General features: G+C 34.1%; 1 protein-coding gene across 6 annotated transcripts in view; it reads left to right on the top strand.

Moving 5' to 3' along the window:
- Positions 1-3683: 3683 nt before the first annotated feature.
- LOC138706705 (transmembrane protein 164) overlaps positions 3684-25424 on the top strand; it is a 136413-nt gene continuing 114672 nt past the window's right edge. For 3 of the 6 annotated variants that reach the window (XR_011334062.1, XM_069836306.1, XM_069836301.1), the window contains exons 1-2: positions 3690-4059; positions 18271-18611. Coding sequence is in view for 5 of the 6 variants with exons in the window: in XM_069836306.1 (XP_069692407.1) it covers positions 3993-4059; positions 18271-18611 (408 nt within the window). In the remaining variant the exon portion in view is untranslated. Of the gene's footprint in view, positions 4060-18270; positions 18612-25424 lie in introns of all 6 variants that reach the window. The other 3 variants (XM_069836305.1, XM_069836304.1, XM_069836302.1) reach the window with 3 other exon arrangements.

Below are 25424 nucleotides of genomic sequence, written 5' to 3'. Positions count from 1 at the left end.
TCACCTGAAGACGAGCGCCTTCCGAAGAGGCGTTTCCCAGGATTATGTGGACGCAGGCAACAATAGCGAAACACACGCGAGTACTGCGTCTGTCCATCTTTGAATAAATCATGTTGCAGCAGCGAGTGCAAGATGCTATCTGGCTCCTCAGGTGCCACAGTAATGCATTCCCCTCGTGTGAGTGACTGATGGAGGGCAGAGCAAACATCGCTCTTATCAGAGAGGCCAATAAAGGCCGAAAATTGCCTGATGTCTCGTGACTGACGTATTGCAAATGAAAGTCACGGTGGAGTAGGTGCCTGCAATGCTGTCAGCACTTGTATTTCAATCTGCAGACACTTGGAAGCACCGTGCTAATCTTTATCAGGTGTGCTTGAAATGCAAATTTAAAAGCCCCGATGGATTTTAAAAGCAATGGTAGGTTATGTATGCACTAAAGGCCCTCACACTCTGTTGTAATAAAATTCACCATTAGCACATTTTATTTTCTTTTTTTGGGGGTGCCGACATCGCAATAGACCCACCCATGCCGGGACTCCGTGATATTGAGCGAGTTCAAAGTTGAGAAGGTTAGATTATACCACAGAGAAATAACTAAATCATCATGCTCAATCGAGCCTGATGCTTGGAAAAATGTATTTTATTCCTGGGTTGATATACCGGACTTTGTCCACACCTGTGGAGTAACGGTCAGCGCGTCTGGCTGCGAAACCAGGTGGCCCGGGTTCGAATCCCGGTCGGGACAAGTTGCCTGGTTGAGGTTTTTTCCGGGGTTTTCCCTCAACCCAATACGAGCAAAATGCTGGGTAACTTTAAGTGCTGGACCCCGGGCTCATTTCACCGGCATTATCACCTTCATTTCATTCAGACGCTAAATAACCTAGATGTTAATACAGCGTCGTAAAATAACCCAATAAAATAAAAAAAATACAGGACTTTCATTTCAAAATTTCCCAGTCTAAATAATTATTTAAATTGAATTCAATTTAAACAAAAAACACATCAATTTAGATATTGAGGGAGAAGTCTGAAACCAGGCTTAATCGCATTTTAGATATCACTCCCCACCCCCAGCCAACCCTATATCTTTATACTTAAATATGAAAGAGCATTCAATTGTTCATACACCTCATTCATTTGTTTTTACATCTTTTGTTTTCTATCGTCGCCTGGCAACCTGTATTTTTGTTATCAGTTGATTGTGGGATGAAAACACAGCTTATTTTGTGTAATTTCCTAAATTTAATAGATAAGGATGATTTATGTTCTCTCTTGAAGGATATACATCGTTTTAAAATAATTTAATACACAAGCACAACTATTACATGAAATGCTCAGTAAGTCTTTGCAGCTTTATTCTCTTCGGCTCTAATCAACAATAACAACAATCCAGGTTGCCAGGCGACGATAGAAAACAAAAGATGCGAAAACAAATGAATGAGGTGTATAGACAATTGAATACTCTTTCATATTTAAGTATAGAAATATAACGGTGCCATTTGAAATTTCAAACTGGGGGAGGCTGGAAGTGGGGGGGGGGGTGAAATCTAAAATGCAACTAAGCCTGGTTTCAGACTTCCCCCTCAATATCTAAATTGACGTGTTTTTTGTTTAAATTGAATTTAATTTAAATGAAAGCCCTGTATAGCGGGTGAAACAATTAAAACAGGTCACCTTAATAGCACGGCCATTTGTAGTGCTAGAAAACAAATCTTCGGACAAAAGTTGCTTGGCGTGAAGGGGGACATATTGTTGTATAGATATTTGTTTGATAGGTCCAGATGTAGGGGAGGAGGTACGGTAACCAACTTCATTATTTTAAGTGGATTGATATGATTTATTATTCACCGTTTAATATTGCGTTTGAAGATCCATATAAAAACTGTATGTTAATGACCATTGAAGATAGTTGAAGGTTAATTATGAACAATATGTTTGTTAAAGAAAAAGTCAATAATTTATGTAACTTACTTACATCATGTGTTCAACGTGGTGACCTTGAACATTGATACATGATGCAAAGTGATTCTAAGCGGAAAACATTGCACGTCGAATTTTATCAGAGCTTATCGCCGAGCGTGCTCGTGTTATACGGTCTTTCATATTGTTTTAATTTTGGCCACAAATAAAAGTCTATTGGTGTTAAGTCTGGTGAACGTGCAGGCCATTTTGTTTCTTTATACACACATACACATAAAGGAAACAGTACGATTTAAAGGTTTGTTTATATTCAATTTGTACTGTATAGTGCGGCAACCCAGTAGTTCATCGGTTCATTGAAGTAAACTAATTTTTCTTAATCTTTGACCTTCAGCTGTCATCAATGGCCATCAAAATACAGTTGTTATATGCGTCTTCAAACGCACTATTAAATGGTAAATATTAAATCATATCAATCCATTTAAAATAATGAAGCTGGTTTCCGTATCTCCTTTACACCGGTACCTATCAAACAAATATCTATACTACAATACGTCCCCTTCCACGCCAAACAACTTTTGTCTGAAGATTTGTCTTCTATCACTACAAATGGCCGTGTTATTCAGGTGGCCTGTTTTAAATGCCGCACCTTTACGGCGCTTTTTCAACTGCTGTGGTTATCTAGCGTCTGAATGAGATGGTGATAATGCCAGCGAAATGAGTCCGGGGCACCGAAAGTTACCCAGCTTTTGCTCTTAATGGGTTGAGGGAAAATCCCGGAAAAAATCTGAACCAGGTAACTTGTCCCAACCAAGATTTGAACCCGGGCCCGCTCGTTTCACGGTCAGGCAATCTAATCCTTACTCCACAGCGGTGGATGATATATATGTTAAAGTTACATAAATTTCAATGCATTTCAATGTATTTAGGAGTGATAAGGCCAATTTTTATTTTTCCTATTAAGGGTCTTGCAGCATATTTTAAAAATAAGTGCCTATTTGGCCTTTCTTTCTTTTTGAGAATGAATTGAAAGTTTATTTATTTAGCTACTGCTACTTTAAATTATTTTTAAATCCCATTATTGATTAAATTTATGTAATAATAAAATACTGTAATAATGGCATCGCAATGTTTTTTTAGCAGTGAACTATTGTTATTGCTATAATAATCACATTACAGTCATGACTGTATGTTCTTTGTATGATTTTCAATTTTAACACACATTAATGCTTCTCTCTGTTAAATGTGCAGTATTACTTGTATCTTACACTAAGAATTTCAATATTACATTATGTCAACGTCATTTCATATCGACGAAGATGAATGCGGTAAAACACATGCATTAGCGATTATTGAATTGTCTGTGCTTCCATCACATCTCAAGGAAGATGTTTCCCACGACAAAGTTAGTTTCTGAAACTGTCAGTTTCATACTAGACTGTCGGAACTACAATGTGGCATAGTTTTTTTTTTATACCGCAACAAATTCTCTACTGGTTACGCACTGTGTGACGAGATGGCAGCACTTTCAACTCGAACTGCAGCATCTAGTATCGAAGCTTGAATTTCTGTCGCTGCCGGAAATAATACGAAAATTAAAACTATTTGCAAGAACACCAGTTGCTAATAATATTACAATAAATGTAATTCGTAACCATAAAATAATTAATGTTTCAGATTATTTCTATTTTGTATAAGGAATTAGCAAATATTGCACTTAAAATCTCTGAAAATAATTCACATCTTGAATCCAGTTGTCTTAATGGCTCTCAAGAATTTGTGTGCAGAAGAATTTCATACAACGTCTGTATAAAGTTCAAATTTTGTCACATTTTCGAGGTCTGAGTAATGAACAGTACAGTGCATTTAACTTATAGCGTAAAGTTGCATTATTTAAATTCGTATGTAGTGTTCTTTTGTATATCGTCCTGCACTTAAATTTATCGATAGCCGGTCTGTCACCAATTCTGCCAAGTTAGTCCACAAGTCAGCTGTTTTTAAACACATGTTAACTGTCACTTTACTGTTACAGTTCTTAAGAACTTACTGACTGTCAGTCTTCACCACTGCTCATGCCATTTGGTAGTTTTATTTCTATTATACGTCAGTTGTTTCTTTGTTTGCATAAGGCATTGCATGGTAAGGTGCTACGTGTGTATGTTTCTTTATTGCAAATTGTAGTTTGATTTTATGTTACAGGTGTTGTAAATAGAGTTGGACTTACAGTAATTAGGTTACTTATTACATAAGCATCACGTTTATTTGATTTGGAATTTTCTAACAAAACCATTGCCTGATAGTGAACAGTAATAATCCTGATCTTTACCACAAAAACCTTCAATTAAATACAAGTTTTGTAACTTTACTGATCAAAGCTATGCTGTAAGAGCAGCCTATTATTTTTACAAGGCTTAATGTTAAATGGTCATAGTTGCCAAAATGTTCTGTCACTGTATATCACATTTTTTTTAACAATTCATGGGCGATTATTTGCAAATTGTCGGGAATTATAATAAATAAAGTGGCAGTAGTAACTTACATTTTTGATAGAACCAATTTTGGTATAATTTTTTTTTCACTTAAAATACTACTAACTTAAAAATACATACAGAGTCTCAGTTGAAGAAAGATCTGATTACGGTTTGTACTAATAGTTATCTTCAGAATTCTTTAATTCACGTAAAATGAATATTGCATGTTTTGATTTATTTGCTTTTGCTTAGAATCCTCTGTAGCCAACTCCATTTAAGCTAGCCTGGTTTAATTAGGTAATTACTTCTATACAGAAGCATTATCTAGATATCTTAAGAAATTGCATATTTCTTGTGTAGCCTATTAGAAAATTCAGAGAGTAAGTTACATACTTTACTAGCAATGATAACAATTGGCTTAAAGTAATTTTTTATTGAAATATCAGTGTGGAAAGACGCAACAATTTACTATAACGTTAAACTTACGTTTAACTGTGTATATTTTTATGATCTCAAATAAAGTGCCAGTAAATTTTTTCTTCGGTTGTGTGGAATTTCATTGAAATTTTACTGATATATTTAGACCTAGTCGTGAAAATGTTTATAGAGTTTTTTTTTTTTTAATTCTAGCACATGTGTAGCTGTTAATGAAACAATTTGCTCATTATCTTTCCAGACCAGGACTCTGTCAGATAAGATAGGTTCAAATTACTCTGTAATGCCAATAGAAGCACAGGATATTGACAGGCATGTTCACATTGCAAGTGTAGTCGCATCAACCAAGCCAAAAAAAATTGACAGTCTTAAGTTCGATTATTAGTCGGTTATGTTGAATTAAATTTAGTAAAATGCTTTGCTTGCTTATGTTTATCTACTGGCTTCTTTTATTGTTGCTGGACTTCATGCTTTTACAGTGGTGAACTTTATGCAATAATACAGTAGTTGTGTCATGGCTACAGATGGCTGATTTTCGCGAAAATAAATGCGAAATGTGCCCAATGTTGTCAAAAGAAATAATTTTATGTTTAAAAGCATGTTAAATATATTACTGTAGTTGTTTAATCCGCGATAAAATGCGAAATTGAGTACAAAATGCGAACTGTGTTTCTGCGAAATAATAGCGAAATTATATTTTATGAGATAATTATATTTGTTTGTTTTTTTTCGTTTTTTTGTTTTTTTTTTTTTTTTTTTTTTTATTAAAAAAATTAGAACCTGTCTGCACATATAGGCTCTCACATTTATTTTCAAAAAGTTTGGTCACATCTCCATATTCGCTTTTACAGTATGAATAGCGGAATGTGACCTCCCTAATATCCATTTTGTTATGTGCACAGTTATCTCGAGTTTCGACTAATGTTTTGTGCTGGTGGTAGAATATTGGCTGCCTATGTGGTCTCTTTACGTCCAATGTTCACTCACAAACGGGTGCTTCTGATGGAATAACAAGATGGGTCAGGATAAATCACACTGTATCTTTTGTTCTTAATGTTCATAATTTCACTTTATTTTTATAAATTCCTTCACTTGTTTATTATTTTTAAGAATTTCAACTGAAAAATCTAAAAAAATGCACGTGTTAACACATTGATGACATTGAATTTCTACACCAAACTTTCCATAAAAAATGTTCCATCTCAAAATGATACAAAATGCCAAATTCTAACACTGAAAATGCTATAAAATATTACATTTGATTTTTAAAGTGCTCAATTTTTTATTTTTTAAGTTGCTGAAGTTTACCATCTCTAATCATAGCATATTAAATTTTTTATTATCGAGAATAATAATAATAATAATAATAATAATAATAATAATGCAGCTGGCTACGGACTGGAAGGTCCGGGGTTCGATCCCAAGTGGTGACAGGATTTTTTCTCGTTGCCAAACTTTCAGAACGGCCCCGAGGTTCACTCAGCCTCCTATAAAATTGAGTACTGGGTCTTTCTCTGGGGTAAAAGGCAGTCAGAGCCTTTTACCTTTAATAATAATAATAATAATAATAATAATAATAATAATAATAATAATAATTAACCCTTAAATATTGAATAATAGGGTCTACAATATATTTCGTCAATTAAAATAACAGTAGATTAAAAATCAAACTTAAAATTAAAACATTCATTTATTTAAAGATTGAAATGGTCTAGCAAGTAACCATCGTTTAATTTTATGCTTGAATGCTGGTATAGTCAAATTTCTGATATTTAAAGGCAGTATATTAAAATCTTTAAATCAGTACATAATTATTGTGAGTCATAGTCTATGCAGCAGTACATTACAAGTAAAGGCATTTCTTGTTTCATAATATTATTTACAACATTTCTAAGTGAATAACATTCCTCATTATTAGTAACATTAATGGGCCTACCTCATAAATATGTAAACTGAAAACTGTCATATTTTTTCCTTGAATGAAGGCAGGTTTACGTGATGCTTTATAAGTAGACTTTGTTAATGTTCTTAAAGCTTTCTTCTGCAATGAAAGAATTTTATATTACCATAATTTAAAGGCCATAACGAAGAATACTTTCAAATAAAGCATAAATTACAGGTGAATTTTACCTACTAGACTTCTCATTAAAAATAACAGTCTGGATAACCTTTTGCTAACATTTAAGCAATATGATCACTCCATTTCAACTTGGAATATACATTCCCAACAGCTTCACAGATTCACAGCCTGGATCGTTATAAATATTGTTTAACCTAAATTGAATCTGTGTGTTTTATCATTTTTCACAAAGAAATTATTAACTTGAAAGCATGTTAAGACTGCATCAGTGGTTACAATCGAAAGCAATTGTAATTCATTAAAATTTCTATGCGTTGATAAAAAGAAGTTGAATCATCAACTTAAATAATTGATTGAACTGCAATATTATTAACCATAATGAGAAACAAAAATGAACCAAAAATTGAGCCCTGAGGTACCCCTCTGTATGAAGTTATTGTTCCAAAACAGTAGGTAATAATCTGTGATATAATTGTGGTATGGTATGTTATTTAGAGTTATTTACTGGTTTAAACTAGCAGTTATGTAGCCTTGGTGTGAAACATTGAAATCATAACTTACTCTATATTGTGAGAATTTATGTTTAGTATTGCACTACAGTATATACAGTAGGGTGGGTTAAGGGTATAAAAACAGCCTTTTTTTAGATTTAGAGACCCATTGTTACCATGATAAAAGTTTTCAGTCTTTTTTTTTATAATATGTTAGCATTGTGCCTTATAGAACGATTCTGTTGCATTTCAAGTATGTTGGCCTCTCCTTGTCATAATAATAACTCTTAGTTTAATCACAGTCTAGTATATACAGTCACGAAGCTTGAGTTGTTGAGGGTGCTAGGAACAATAGACTGTGCCGGTACTATTTTGCATTGTCTGTAATGGGGTGATAATAGCGATCCTAGTGGTTAGCAACTATCTATGGATGCATATTTACTATGTATTGAGTTTCGTGACTGTATATACTAGACTGTGGTTTAACTATACTCAATTTACCCCATTGATGGGGGAAATTCGAGTATAATGTGTATTATTGAAGTAAAACATGCTTTAAAGTCCTTATAAAATCAAATTATCCCAACCATAGGTTAATGTACTATATTTCCTAGAACAGAATGCAAAGGTTAGGTAGGCATTTAAAAATTTTAATTAGACCTTAGTCAATACTTAAGTTACTGATAGGGCTTATTTTGTAACTTAAAATATCTCTCATTAAAATCATGAATAGAAAACACTTCGGATATTTATTTGTCTTTCACCAATCCATAATTTGTGTATGTGATATGATCTGGAATTAAAATTAGGTTAGTTAGCAATTAACTTAGAATTATACCCGAATTACTCCATGTTTGTAAATTATAATTTATTAACGAACTATTAATATTACTACATTTATTGAACACATTAACTGCGTTACAAGGAACATATCATAGCCATAACCAAACCACACACCAATTCAACCTATGCAAAACACATCACAAACTTCAATTAAAACTACAGCAATATAGACACTGATAGTAAGATACTACACATCCAGCCAAAAAACCAGAAACTTGACACTAGAACAATATGAAATTTACAAACATACAAAAACACACCCACAGCACATCCTGAACACTCAACTGAATTTCAGAACACACACCTTTTTCGACACAATCATGAACACACCCCACCACAACAGGAAACTAGAAGATAGCGCTAAACCTTTATTAGGCTTCGGATAATGAATAATACCATTTTGAAACTAGTCAGCCAGATAATTTTCTAATGTTAACACAGTAAAGAAGTTGTAAAGTTTGTAAGTGATTATATAAGTGTTAAAAGTGTATATCCAACACTGAAGAACAAATAATATATTGTTGTGTTGTTATTGTTGACTGAATTCTTATATAAACGTGCTTTACTGTAGTGCAGGCCATATGATCTGAATACATGATCAATTGATCATGATGTTAAATCTTCATAACCAGCAATATTGACATTCCTGTTCCAGTTTTTTTTTTTTTTTTTTTTTTTTTCATATTTTTTCTTCACTTGAGAACTGTTGTGACTCAAACGTATTGATAAATTATTATAGTTCCTTTGTTTTTCCCCAGGATAGATTGTCTCAATTTTCTTGTTTTTCCTAGATAAGTCACTAGGAGGTGTCTTTGTTTAGTTACATAAATTTGTTTTACTTTTCCTGTATTCCTTAAACAAATACCATTCATCTTCTTGCTTTACCTTGTTTTCAGTCAGTAAATTTTCGTATTTCTCCTATTCTCTTCAACGAATTCTCATTTTCCTTATTTCACCATCAATAATTGTCTTACTTCTGTTTCTCTTCTTCCCACAATTTGTTACATTTCTTGAGCTTCTCTTGATAAACTTGTTTTTCGTTCTATTGTTTTTCCTTCTCTTCGGTTATCTTTCTCTCCTTTTATTGTAGTGTTTATTTTCTGCTCAATCTGTGCCTGACATGGATTTAGGTACTGTTATTTTAATTTGATAATGTTTTTGGGAAGTTACTGCATTTAGAAACACTCCCCCCACCCACCCTGAAGCCTCAAGATCTTGATGTGGTTTCTCATTAATTATGTAAGTCTTGGTGTATGTAAAAATTGTCATCTTGGTTCATAATAGACTTTTTTTTTGCTACGTCTACGAATTATGTCCAGGTACAACGGATTATAGTAGGCACACCTACTTCACAAATTAAAAAAAAAATCAGCCAAGAATTGATCCTATTTTTCAATGTAAAAGAAACTACTACATTCACAGTTACAACTGGGAATAATTGTGTAAGAGAAACTATTTATAAATAAAGTAAAAATTAGTCATATATTTCACCTGAGAAATATCATGAAGTTTGTATTTATTGAGTTCTCTAAAATTGGAACTTTTAATTAGCATGGATATAATGGCAGTGTCACAATGTCTTCTGAAGGTATATCATCATATCTTTATTTCATTCCAGACACTGTAGATTACAGTATAGGAACACGTCAATTAGGTTACATTCGAAGTACAGAATAAAGATTACAAAATAAAAGAAGTAAAACATATAAATACTAGCACTGAATAATAGATAAATAGAAAACTAGCCTACATATAATGAAAATATAATACAAAATGTATTTATAAAAACAAATCACTAATAGTAGTAATAGCAATAATAATAATAATAATAATAATAATAATAATAATAATAATAATAACCTGATAAAGGTTTGTTTCCAAGACTTGCTATTTCACTTTGTTATTTTTACAGGAAAGAGAAAAACTGCTGGCTTTGAAATATACGAACCAATTTTTAAAATGCATATTTACTCTTATCTTACAGATATTTTGTAGCATTCTATGTACTAAATGTATTACAATACTAAAAAGTTTATCAACAATTTCTAAATTAAAATATAAGGTAATGGGTTTTGGCCTTTAAAAAAAAAATACAACTTGTTGGAAAATAAATCATACTTTTAAATATCATTTTTCAGTGACAAATAGCAGGAATTAGCAAACAAAACTTTATCATTGGATTCAGAATGTAAGAAATATGGTTTTTTTGTACATTAGCATTATAAACAGTCTTTATTATTAGTCAAAATCGTGCAATATTTCACATTATTAAACTAGTGTCGTAAAAATATTACCATGCCAACTAAACGTCAAAGTTAACATTCTGAAACGATTTGACATTATATAATACATCACTGTTGCCATAGAAACCTCTCTCTTCATAGATCATGATATCAAACTACCCATCTTTACAAATCTGATGTTATTTCTTTATTAGTTGTTTTATAAAGCTGTCGTACAAAAAAAAAACGTATGAAACACGTTTATAACGTTTTACAGTTCTTGCATTCGTCAAAATCAGGAAACCCCTTGGCTCCTTTCCTAAAACTTGACTTGTGCCATAATGTGTAACATTATAAACTTATTCCATTATCATTTTGCTTTTTGTTCTTAGCTTTCATTGATTTTTTACTTGAATTTTTTTTTTCTTCTGTAAACTGCCGTTGTTTGTTTGTTTGTTTGTTTGTTTGTTTGTTTGTTTGTGTACTGTTTGCCTTTTTTCTTACTCTTTTATCTCTCTTCATCTATTTGTCCTTGTATTGTTTTGTATGCTTTGTCTAATGGCAACCTGTAATTTGAGGAAGCTCTGATAAATAAAAATAAAAATACTTTTGTTATTCTTCATTGTCTGAAGCTTTGTGAAGGTCTCGTGCTATCTTCTGATAACCAGAAGATAGCACTGCACCTTCACAAGGCTTCGGACAATGAAGAATGTCACTTCGAAACTAGTCAGCCAGCCAGTGATTATGTAAGTGTTAAAAGTGTATATAGAACAGTGAAGAATAAATATTCTATTAAGAATGGAGAACAAATTATTAATAAAGATAAATTAACTTATTATTATTATTATTATTATTATTATTATTATTATTATTATTATTATTATTGTATCTCCAATGGGGGTTAGCCCTATTTTACATATGTATGCTAGGGCTATAGTTTTATACAAAAAAAAAGCATAAGCATAAAGAGAAATGGAAAAGATTAGCTTACGCAATGTAAACAAAACATCAAAACATAAACAATCCGTAAATTAGGCATTGCGATTGCAGAGCAAACATCAGGCATCAATTTGAGACATTCAAAAACAGTAACAAACACACATACGTAACACTTCCCAAAAGCTGCCCTCAACAACACAAATATGCAGCTTTCCGTACCATACATCACAAATTAATACACAATAATCACACAGACACAATCAAACTATAATCAAGACATTGCGACGACATCACGCATCCCATAACTATGACTCACATACATAACAAATCAAGCATCCGTTACAACAAATACACTTCAACTTAGTCACCACACTTTTAAAAGTTACAAATTGGCTCCAAGAAGAATAAATAGGACACTGTTACTAATTACTATTATTTTCTACAAGGTCTTAAATACATCTGTAATAAATCTGTGAAATTCCTTTAAGCAACAGTGCTTCAGAAAAACTTTTGTTATTAGTGATAAGAAAGTTGTATTGCACATGCTAAGATGGGTTTCTAGCCGGTATCTCTTGCGTTCTTGTAACGGACACTCGAATAACAGGTAGTCGACTGTTTGTGTGGGGTGTTCGCAGGAACATGAAGAGCCGTTTGGGTTGTCAATTTTGAAACGTTCAAAATATGAATTAAATTTTCCGTGTCCAGTCACAAATTGCGTGGATATGTATGATGGTTCATAATTCTTTACGGTTAGTCTATCTTTAACTATGGGAAAATATAGTGATTTTGTGATTTGGCCATTTGTACTATTTAACCACATTGCATTCCAGTCATTTAACATGTCAACCTTTATTTCCATTTTAATATAAGAGAGGGTTGTTTAGAGTATGTGTGTTCTGTTTCCGATAAATTAACTTACAATCCATGTGCTTAGTAGGCCTGCTTATTCCTGCATATATTAAGAGCTTTGTTGGATAATTATCTTTTAATTCATTTTTAAATTCCCCCCCCTCCAATTTTTTTTAATATTACTTTGGCAGTTTATTATACAGGGTGTTTCAAAAATACGGGGCATAATTTCAGGTATGTATTTCCCCCATGTAGACAATCAAAATAGTTCATTACAACATGTGTCCGGAAATGCTTTATTTCCGAGTTATGGCCTTCACAACATTGAAATTCACCGGAACCATACCTCATGTTTTAGAAGACACTCCACTGATCAATCGTCAACACATTCACTTCTTGCATGATGGCGCTCCTGCACACTTCAGTCATACGGCTCGCCGGTACTTGGAGCGAAGGTTTCCTGATCGATGGATAGGTAGAGGTGGCCCAATTGCTTGGCCTCCACGCTCACCTGATCTGAACCCTCTCGATTTCTACTTGTGGGGCCATTTAAAATCATTGGTTTATTCGTCTCCAGTGCCTGATTTGGAATCCCTTCAGAATCGAATTGTGGCATGTTCTGAGGACATATGCAATACTCCTGGAGTTTGGGATCGTGTTCGCAGGTCAATGAGACATCGATGTGAGGTCTGTATTCAAGCAGGAGGTGGACATTTTGAACATCTTGTGTAATGACAACGACCTACGGAAAGAAAAACGTTCCGGTGAATTTCAATGTTGTGAAGACCATAACTCGGAAATGAAGCATTTCCGGACACATGTTGTAATGAACTATTTTGATTGTCTACATGTGGGAAATACATACCTGAAATTATGCCCCGTATTTTTTAAACACCCTGTATAGGATTACGTCATTTATATAAGGATTATCACAGTATTTTGTTAACTCTTTGTCTACAATAGTCATTTTTTAATCTTGTGTCCCAGCAATTAATTTTTGTAGTCTTAACTTCCGGATCTTGAGTTGTTAATATTGTTTTATAAATGTACAAAGGGATTGTGCAGTCATATAAACTAAATACCTTAGAGCTTTCATTATGAAAAGACAAAAATCGTAATGTAACTATTCTTATGTGTGTTTAATATCAGATTTCTTTGAATGAACTTTTTCACAATTTAGACAACAAATACTTTATATATTTCTTTGTATATAATTTAGTATATTCACCCCAATTCGTAATTTAATTTTTCTTTCTCAGATTCATTAAAAGATGAAATAAGATTCATTTTTTTTTTCTTGCTGTTTATAGTACATTACTACTAAACTTTTTATTGCAATGTGGCCTTGTTTCCTACACTCTTCAGAATAGGCCTGTACTAAAAATTTGGAACAAATCATAAATCCATTTTGAATCTTGCGTACACTACTTTTAGCACTTGAATACAATTAATTGATTAACTAGCAGACCTACTCGTGTTAATTATGTAAGATTTGAGCGGCTTACAGCTGTTTCAGTGCTTCATGCACCATCCTCAGATCCTACTAGATACTACAAATACAAATACTACACCCAAACAGAAGGATTGCCAATGGGATCACCCATATCCAGCATACTAGCAGAGATGTTTTTACACAACATAGAACAAACATACATACTCAACAATGAACACAACAAATATGCAGACAACATAATATACTGGCACAGATACGTAGACGACATACTCATACTATACAAAGGAAACAAAAGACAAATACACAAACTACACCAATACATAAATAAATTACACACAAAACTTTTATACATTGAAAACAATAACTCGATAAATTTCCTAGACATCACCATAACAAAAATTGACAACAAACACACCTACAAAATATACAGAAAACCAACCACCACCACCACACACATACACAACACATCTAACCACCCCATACAACACAAACATGCTGCATTCAGGACAATGGTACACAGATTACTCAACATACCCATGAGCCAACAACACTACAATGAAGAATTGAACACAATCAAATACATAGCACAAGAAAACTGATACAATCCAAACATAATAGACAACATCATAAGAAAGACAAAACAAAAACGTAACAAACACAAAAACACGCAAAACGCAACACAAACATAAGAACACAAGAAATACATCACACTAACATATGAAAACAAAAGCACACATAAGATCACATCTTCATTCAGAAAGCAGAAATATAACATAACATACAGAACAGAAAACACACTACAAAGACATCTCAACACACAAACAACACAAACAAATAAATACGACCACACAGGTGTTGTAATAGTTGCGATAAGTTCTACGTAGGACAGACAGGCAGATCATTCAAAACACGCTACAAAGAACACATTAAAGCAATAACCAGAGGACACAATACATCTACATACGCTGATCACATAACCAATACTAACCATACATACAATAACATAAATGCGGATATGGAAATCCTACACACACAACCCAAGAACCAAAAACTCAACACACTAGAACAATACGAAATATACAAACACACTAAAACACACCCCGATCAAATTCTCAACACACAAATCAATTTCAGTACACACACACTATTTGACTCCACTCTTCAACACATTTCAACAATCAAACACACCCACATAACAGGCAGAGAAGTTCGAAATGACGTTGAGATCTAGTAGGCTCTGAGGATGGTGCGTGAAGCACTGAAACAGCTGTAAGCCGGTAAATCTTACATAATTAACACGAGTAAGTCCACTAGTTAATCAATTAATTAAATCATAAATCTTGTATGTAATGTAGGTCTACCCAGGGACACAGTTGAACCTAAGTGTGTGAATGCTTTAATACCCGGTAATGGCGGGCCAAAGTGTGCTGCGTTTCTGTCTCCCTCATGAAGAAGCACTTCATATCACTTAAGAATTTATTATAATAACAATTTTCTGATGTTAAATTAAAAACAAAGTGGTAAATAGTCTTAGCTGACTAGTTTTGAATGCACTGTTAGTCATCTTCAGAACTGTTGCTGTTGTTTTCTAATGCCAGGCGTTTGACAATAAAGTCATTTGACCTCTTGCACTCCAATATTTTTCATTGATATTATCATGGTCAGCCACTAAAGCACAGATTTTGAGGTGTTCCGAATCCATTTCTTGGTTTGAATTGCATAATGGGCAGTTAGGGGACTGATATACAGTGAAACCTCTCCTTACGGATACCCCCACGATACGGACACTCCTCATATACGGACAGATTTTTATGTCCCAACTGAAATAATATAGAAATAATGATACATTAAACTCTCGTTTACGGACACGGACAGCTGTTTCACAGTCCTAAAGCTGCTTTACCTCCTGATTGTGGACAGAACTTGGATTTCAAGACCTAATGTGTTACAAAAATGGAAAATTTAATTTTGAGAACTGTACAGAAATTCCTTAACATGAAACATAACATAAGGGTCTCATAGGATACCACAAGCCCAGCCGGCTACCCCTTGTTAGCTGGAAGCGGGTGGATAAACAAAGTCATAAAATTTAACCTGTTTGATGGGTCCAAGGTTTCCGCGATCGTGAAATTGTATTCGACACATGATAGGGTTAGTAGGATTATTCTCTTCACTTCAGTCATTTGTTCTGTTTCGAGAGAGATGGCATCTGAACGTGAAGGTTAAGTTGTAAACTGTAAATTACAGTACTGCATAACTGTAGACCTAGAATAAAATTGCCTTACACAATACTGTATTTTCCTTTTTCGGCCTTATCTACTGTAGTTCAAAATTGTAAAGAATTTACTGTAGTTTGCTGTATTTAGAATTAAAGTACAATAATACACTTCATTTAAAGTGTGAAGGGATAAATAATGCGTATTATAAATTTACTGTTAGATTGGGGAACGTCCCTCCCAATAAAGGACACCTCCCAGATGCAAACAGATTGTTACGTCTCTTCGATGTCCGTAAATGAGAGGTTTCACTGTATTCCAATTCTATGCAGGTGTTTGGCCAAACAGTCATGGCCTGTTGCCAATCTAAATGCAGCTACAGACGATTTTCGTGGTAAATCTGGAATTAACTGTAGATTATGATGCAGAGAGTTCCGTTTTTTCCCTTGAGATTGTCTTATCAAATTTTGTTTGTTGAAGTCTAAGTATGTAGATTTAATAAATCTTTTCACAGAGTAATACGTAGATTTAGTAACAGGTCTGTAAGTAGCAGTGCTGCCCTTCTTTGCTAAAGCATCCGCATTCTCGTTTCCCAAGATTTCACAATGGGATGATATCCATTGGAATACAATCCTTTTATTGAGTGATATTAATTGAGAGAGCATTTTAGTTATTTCTGCTGTTTGAGATGAAGGTGTGTGTTAGAGACTATTGATAGAATAGCTGCTTTGGAGTCTGACAATATAACAATATAATATACATCTTCAGAACTAGTGAAGTCCTTCTCAGAGGAGATTTATGTTGAGAAATAAGGATTGTTTCAGAATAATCCTAGTTTAATTTCTATGTCAGGCTATGAACTTTTGAAACAAGCCTCGTAATATATTATAATTCTAGTACAAGCTGTGTTCTTACATGGTTCTGAATTCTCAGTTCCTATCTCTTCCATTTTCTTCGACTTTAATTATTTTTATCATGTTATGTACCCAGCGACATTTCCTTTTTAAATATATATTAAAATGTACAAAATAAATAAATTCTTAAGTGATATGATGTGTTAAAAGAGTGTGATCAAGATGTATAAAATACTCAGAAGTAGCCTATCTGAAATCTCCGGGGAGGAAATTTTGAGATTCAAAAGGAATTTTCCCCAGGACCACCCCCTAAATTCACCACTGGTTTGTAGCCTATGTCATTGTTTTGGGATGTTTTGTATTGCGGGGTAATGTTAGTCAAAATTTAATTAAAAATTGACTTATAACAATACAATGGTGTTCACTATTCTTATGCAGATGACACAGTTTTACTTTTTGGTGGAAAAACCTGGTATGGTGCATATAATAATTCAAATAATGGACTTAAATTAATAAAAAAAATGGTTTGACATTAATTATCTTTCTATCAACGAAAATAAAACCATAATTATTCCATTCTCATTATCTGAAAAATGTAACAAACCTCCTACAGGTATATTAAGTATTAAATTGCATAATTCTGATTGTTGTCTTATACAGTGTAAATGTCCGATTATTAAAGAGTCCTCTGAAGTTAAGTATTTAGGCATAATTTTCGATAATCATTTAAAATGGAACCAACACATTAATTACCTTTGTAATAAATTACGTAAAATAGTATATTATTTTGTTTTATTGAGGAATTACTTGTCAATAAGTTTATTACGCACAATATATTTAACTTTATTTCAATCGGTAATTATGTATGGAATTGTAGGATGGGGTAGCTCATTTAAATCCAATTTGAATCCACTTTATTTATTACAGAAGAAAATAATTAAAATATGTCTTCATGAACCTATTGGTGTTCCATCTCAAAATTTGTTTTTAGACTTCATTGTACTTAACGTAAGACAAATTTATTATATTGTATTAATAAAATTCATACATAAAAATCGAAATAATTTTGAATTGTATTCTCATAGTTATGAAACAAAAGGTATGGATTATTTAAGATTGTTTGAACCAAAATGCAACACTGATACAGTATTTAATCATAGTAGTAATTTAGGCCCAAGAATATATAACAAATTTATATTTAAATATCCTAATCTTGTCAATTCTAATAGTTCTAGTATTAAATTTAAAAAGTTACCGGTATGTATGGATTTGATAAAAATTGTAAATTTAAATTTATATACTATAATTGCATAGTAGACATAAGACAAATTGTATTGTATAATTATTAATTTTAATTCAGGAATCCGAGTTCTACTCTTTCAGGGGCGAGTTAAAGTTTTCCTGTATATATTATATTTTATGTTACAATTATTAGCAAAATAATAAATAAATAAATAAATTGTATATAGTGAGGTAATGATTTATCTTTGCTTGCAGATTTCAGTAACGGCCCTGCAATGTTTGAGTGGTTGTACAGTGGAGTGAATGCTTCGATGCCTGGTAATGGCGGGCCAGAGTGTGCTGCGTTTCTGTCTCCCTCACGAAGAATACTGGAGACAAGTGTAACATTGGCCTTTGCTGTGATATGTATTCTCTGGGGGTACAGAAACCTGTCTGTCGTACCCCAAGTCTGCAGTTGTAACCAGAAAAATGATAGTGGCAAAAGGGTGCTATTGGTTATCACATCCCTTATGTGGGGGATGGAAATAGGTTTCAAATGTGCATCAAGAACTGTGATATATTTATTCAATCCATGCCATATTACAACAGCTTTACAGGCAAGTATCGACCTTTCTTAGTAGAGTTTGATTTGGTTTTGTGATTTTATTTATATTTTTGTTTTTGTAAATTACAAGTTGCTTTCACTAACATTTGCGCTTCATTATACTGAGTGAGCAGTTTATCTCCCAACCAGAAAATGGAGGCAATTTTGGCATCAGCAGGTGTGCTTTCACATGCTGATCATGAAGACAGCACAGTATCAGTGATCTGACAAACAACAAATTATTAATCTAAATGATTATAAAATACAGTATGTTGTTGTTTTCTAATGCCAGGCGTTTGACAATAAAGTCATTTGACCTCTTGCACTCCAATATTTTTCAAAGATATTATCCTGGTCAGCCACTGAAGCACAGATTTTGAGGTGTTCCGAATCCATTTCTTGGTTTGAGTTGCACAATGGGCAGTTAGGGGACTGATATATTCCAATTCTATGCAGGTGTTTGGCCAAACAATCATGGCCTGTTGCCAATCTAAATGCAGCTACAGACGATTTTCGTGGTAAATCGGGAATTAACTGTGCAAAAGGGTATAGCGGATACAGGGGGGAGAATCATTAACCCTTCCCATTGAAGGCTTTAAGGAACCAACCTGGACAAATACCCAATGTCCCATCCCTACCTTCCCGTGGTGCAGCTGTTAGTAAGCATAATTTTACGAGCTGAACTAAAGGGAGGGGCTACTCATCAATTAGCACTGGTCAGCTTGATGAGTTAATGACTGAATTTGGTATAATTTTCCTCTATTCAATACCTAATTCCCTCTTTACCCTTTCCTATCCAGTCCTCTGACTGAACTCTTGCTTTCTTCGACCCTGACGGCATTAGAGCATTCGAGGCCTAGGGGTTCATTTCACTTTCCTTCCTCCTCTTTCTACTTTTCTGTTCCTAGTGCTGACCTGCTATGGCACTAAAATCGTCCTCCAGTGGCTTAAGGAGGGAAAGCTGGTGATCAACAAGATCTCCCAGCTAGGTCCAATGGACCCGTCGACCAACAGCAGGTGTGGTCCTCCAGACATTCTGGGGATTGTGTGTGAATGAAGTAGCCACCAAAACGTTAAAATATGGTGTTCACTTAAATCGGCTACAACATGCCATTTTCACTCCAATATGAAATGAGTACCATTAAGGTAAAATTATTATAAAATATAAAAATTCACTAAATAAACACAAACATTCCCACAAACCTTTGGATAATAAGAATTTGTGTACAAAAATTGGGCCTATTACTCTCCCACCATCGTCTGCCAAGTTAGTTCTGTGGTAGCACATCTGCCTCCAGACTAGCTGGCCTGGGTTCGATTCCTGGTGGGGTGAGAAATTTTCATGTAAAATTTCTACTGTGGGACTAGGAGAGGTGGTGGTGCACAACTTCTAATGACTAAATTGTGCAATAGTGTGCTTAAGTTATATCCCAAATCTCTCCCCAGTGCATATTAAGAGAAGGCATATGTCACTGTTCATAGTGATTCATCCATCAGATGGGGATGTTAAGTCCGGTTTACGATGCCAACTAGCTCATACCATGTTTATGGGAATTCACCAATATTTTCAGGAACAGCCTTGAGTTTGATTCTAGCTGGTTTCATTGACTATACATATCAAGGCTTTTAACTATCAAATGGAACGTTTCTGAACATGGGTTCGTTCTTATATGAAAATTGTTCCTATTGACAGCTCTTATCATCTCTAAAATTTTATAACAAAGTCACAGAATCACCCTGTATATGCAGTGATTGTCTCTAAGTCTGACAGGTGACCTGGCTGACATTCTTTCTTGGAATGAAAGAGAGAAATGGAAGTATACTCCAAGAGAAATCCTCTGCAACATCTGCTTTGTCAAACACATATTCTATCACATGGCCGGGGATCGAACCTGCGCCAAACCACATACGTGACTGAAAAATAACTTCTAGAAAAATAATAATTTTCGTTTCTCAAAGGGGAACTGTGGTGTTGAATTTGTTATTTCTTAAGTAAGTTCCAGAAATGTTTGAAACAAGAAGGCAGACAGTTTCATAATCTTTCTTAATTTGGGCGCATAAATGACCTTTTCGCAGGATAGTGTGTTTTCTCGTCATTACAGCAAATGGCCGCAATGATTGAAAGTTGATTTTACTGAATTCAGAGTTGCCAACCTAGATAAGTATGTTGAAATATCACAAATAACTGCTCTGTAATGTAATGAAAATCACTGCCTTCTACTTATGTATACTACAGTCCTACACTGCATGTAAAATTCTTACGCAAAATGCAGTGTTAATTAATATAAATTATACGAAACAAATCACTGCATTTGAAATGTACTGAACTTTATTTAAACAATTTAAACTTCTCTTAACAAAAAGAAATAAAAATTATTCCAATTGAACATGAGATATTACAAGTACCTAAATATCATTTTTACTCCTTCACATTGAAGTTGACTGTGAAGTTTTTACGTTGGCCAGACTGCTAACATCAGTCGGTTGTTCATAGTGTGATCAGGGGTACTGTATATTAAGATTTTTAAAAATGTTATTTTCGAAATATACTATCGTGCAAAAAATACTGTACAATACACGTTTATGAAGTGCATTACAAAATCTTTTTTTTTTTTTTTTCGTTGTTGGTAACTCTATAGCATCTATTAGATGGAGTTACTTGTCAACAATGTGACGCCGAAACGTGTGTTCAGGTTACTGCCCAGCGACAGTCCTGATGTATTTTTATATTTGTGATGATTGGTTAATTAATATTAACCCGGCACACTCACAATCATACAAATTTCCAGACTCTAGACACCCAGGGAATTCCTCTTCTTCAAGAAAAATTCACTGAGAGATGAGCCCGGGAATCGAACCCGGGACCTCCTGATCTGGAAGCCAGCATGCTCACCAACAGACCACGGAGGCAGTCACAAAATCTTTGAAATTGAAAAATTCGCTCTGCTAGTTTTTCAAACTTTTCCTCTATTGTGCAAAAAGCACTCCCAACCTTGTATCGTAATACATTACTTAACTGCTTATTTTAGTAATACTGTGCTTTCATAATTTGTGGTTTATTGAATCACTGATGAAGTTAGGAGTGTTCGTGCCTATAACCACAGTTGCCACTTTCTGGCCACAGAGAAAATTCTCTCACCCAGTACATGTATATAGCATTATTGCTTCAAATTTGAAAAAATGTATCCTTAGAAAGATGTAGATTTATTGCCTGTAGCAAAATTATAACTATTCTTTTTTCACCTTCCATTTTGTTGATAATGTTGACTTAAGAATCAATCCATTCCTTTTGCCAAGTGAGTAAATATGTTTTTCAAACATTCAGAAACCTTACAACTATAAAAAAAATTGAAGATTTCAAATTGATTGATAATTTAACGCACTTAAATGTGTATGATGTAGGCTTTACTATTTTTAACGTAAGTATAGAATATAAAGTATTTAGTCTTGAAATAGTTTTTCTATTTGAACTGAATTTTCGATCAGTCTTGAAATAGTAATCTAAAATAAAGATTTTAATTAAATACACTAACATCCTTTCCATCTCGATCCTTCTCCTCTCCTCTTTGTCCATGTTTTTATTTTTGTTTTATTTATATTTTTATTTTACATTTTGTTGCTGTTTGCTTTGTAAATGTTGATGTGCATGTAACATTGCTTGCTTACTATCATAAAATATAAAAAAGAGTTAACAGTATTTATGTGTGTTTATTTTTAATTTTGGTGTTTCGTTATTAAACCGTTTAAGTACTCTGTGTCTCTTGGTGTATCAGTGTCATATTATAGCGAACATTTTTTTAGAAACATAGCATTACCACGAAATATTCTACAGGGAATTCCTCAGTCAGAAAACCCAGCCTGACTTGTCGCTGTTGGTCGATGTAATGATAGGGAGTTAAAGAGCTTATTTGACAAGGGAAAGGCAACAAACCTTCCAGGAAATGTTGTTGTTTTCTAATGCGAGGCGTTTGACAATAAAGTCATAACTCTTGTACTCCAATATTTTTCAAAGATATTATCATGGCCAGCCACTGAAGCACAGATTTTGAGGTGTTCCGAATCCATTTCTTGGTTTGAGTTGCACAATGGGCAGTTAGGGGACTGATATATTCCAATTCTATGCAGGTGTTTGGCCAAACAATCATGGCCTGTTGCCAATCTAAATGCAGCTACAGACGATTTTCGTGGTAAATCGGGAATTAACTGTGGATTATGATGCAGAGAGTTCCATTTTTTCCCTTGAGATTATGTTATCAAATTTTGTTTGTTGAAGTCTAAGTATGTAGATTTAATAATTAGTAACAGGTCTGTAGGTAGCAGTGCTGCCCTTCTTTGCTAATGCATCCGCATTCTCGTTTCCTGCATTTCCCGTTTTTCGTTTAAAATGTTACGCATAGTCCTTTTAAATCTACCACAAACTAAAAATTAAGTTTTCTCGAAACTATGTTTTTGGTCAATAATAAAGTTCCTTGCGGTTTACATTTGCACTGATTTGCATTAAACTTTGCAAGAAAACTCAGCATACTCCAATACACAAAGTAGTGCATGAAATCAGCTCTTTACTGAAAACTTTTCATATGTGAATTTTTAACTTTAAAACATTAAAAATATATATATGATTTGTAAGAATTTTTATCTCATGAACCAATTCTCAAGATTAAAAATCCATGCGCAATTTTTTTATCATGAAATATAAGTCCTTCACAGAAAATTTTAAAAGCAAAAATAATTCTGAAACCGTCAGAAATATTTTGAATTTACGCATAATTTAATATCATTAAAATAAGTGAAAATATCTATGAGACTAATGAATGAAACTTGGTTAAGTTTATATTATTTTAATGTACTGAAGTACATATGATATTTCCATGCAGATATTCTGCGTCATCATACGATAAAAGAGTAATGGAACAGAGAAAAATTCTTTCCGGCGCCGGGATTTGAACCCAGGTTTTCAGCTCTACGTGCTGATGCTTTATCCACTAAGCCACACCGGATACCCATCCCGGTGTCGGACAGAATCGTCTCAGTTTAAGTTCCAACTCTTGGGTTCCCTCTAGTGGCCGCCCTCTACACTACGTCACAGATGTCTATGAACGTAGGACTGAAGTCCACACATGTGCTGAGGTGCACTCGTAATGAGTGACTAGTTGGCCGGGATCCGACGGAATAAGAGCCGTCTTAAATCACGAAGTGATTTACGCATATCATATATATTATTTTAATGTACCGAAGTACATATGATATTTCTATGCAGATATTCTGCGTCATCATACGATGCTGGTTAGAATTTTTCTCTGTTCCATTATTCTTTCATCGTACAAATCCTGGTGCCGGAGAGAACTTTTCTCTGTTTCATTACTCTTTCATCGTTGGTTAAATTTGTTATTTAAACGTACAGACACAACATATCCGCCGAATTTGAAAGAAATTAATCAAAAACTGTAAAATTTTCAAAACTCAGTGCCAGTGTCCTTAAAAGTCATCGGCCTCGGCCAGGTTTGAACCCGCGAACGTCGGATGCCATAACCATAACGGTAACCACGAAACCTCTGAGAAAGATTGAAAGTCAAGAAAAACAGGTTGTCATTATATTAGCTGAATGTTCGGATAGACTCGCTGGTACTAAGTAACTCTTCCCATTATGTTTGAATGGTTGAGTATGTCGTCTCCAATGACGGCCTTCAACAGTGCTGACTCAGTCCTTGTCGGGAAGGAATCAAGGTAAGAGTGAATGTGGTTGAAGGAAGAAAATAGTATAACAACTTACAAAATTCCTACTACGCATGCCAGCTGTCATTTCAATTGGCTGTGGTATTCATCAAACTGCTTAGTCCCCATTTTCGCCTGGATGCCTTTCTGCCTTATATTCTTTTACTAATAATATCATTTCTTGCATTCATAGCGTTTGCTTATGCTACATAAAATCTTCAAAGAAAGATTGTATGAACCTTGGGAAAAGCATTTTCTTATTCTTACGCTTTAGGTACTTGCCTAACGACAGGGCTCGAAATGGACTTTTTCACGATCCGGAGCGCTTTATTATTTTCGTGGTCACTGTGCTGTTGATGACGACGACGGAAGTAATGATCAGTGAGATGACGTCGAGTATTACTGTGAAATGTTTATATACGCATCAATATTAATATGAAAATTTCGGACACGTCTTCAAAAATTTTCATTCCTTTATCATATTTACACAGACTGAAACTACCACCGGTAGTCACTTCGATCAGCCGAAAAAAATATATACAGAGTGTTTCCGAGGTGGTGTTACAAACTTTCAGGGATGATGGCGAAGGGCACATGTATCAATTTGAGATAGGAACCATGGTCCGGAAATGACTGAGTCGAAAGTTATAAGCAAAAATAGTTGTGTGGAAATGGAATTGTAATTTGGCACCATGTGCTCTCCTTCCCTTAACTTTTGGAACTGTCGTGGAAAAATGAAATGGGCCGGATATCTCTTACCTGGGTACTTGGTCCAATACAACCTGTGAACTTGTCTACTGTTCCCATTGGCTCATCCGTATTCGAAAATCAGGTCTGCTTATTCCGCTCGCGTGTACTCCTCCATTTCACTAGGACTGATCGACTGGACACTGCAACTTGTACACATACACAGCTGTCTACAGACGTGCATATCGGGACCGACCATGTCTGTTACACATTACGCTATCTGCATTGCTTTAGTGTAGTTTCCTGTCCCCACCCCTCAGACAGCGCACTGAATGGAATACTGTAAGTAGACAACGTAAACAACGTCAGATGAATACAGTATGTGTAAGATATACAGATAAATACACATAAATAAGGTGTACAGAGG

The sequence above is a fragment of the Periplaneta americana genome, chromosome 9 (assembly GCF_040183065.1).
Source record: "Periplaneta americana isolate PAMFEO1 chromosome 9, P.americana_PAMFEO1_priV1, whole genome shotgun sequence".
NCBI classification, from domain to species: domain Eukaryota; kingdom Metazoa; phylum Arthropoda; class Insecta; order Blattodea; family Blattidae; genus Periplaneta; species Periplaneta americana.
The sequence above is the reverse complement of the archived record's forward strand: the minus strand, read 5'-3'. Positions and strand labels throughout refer to the sequence as shown.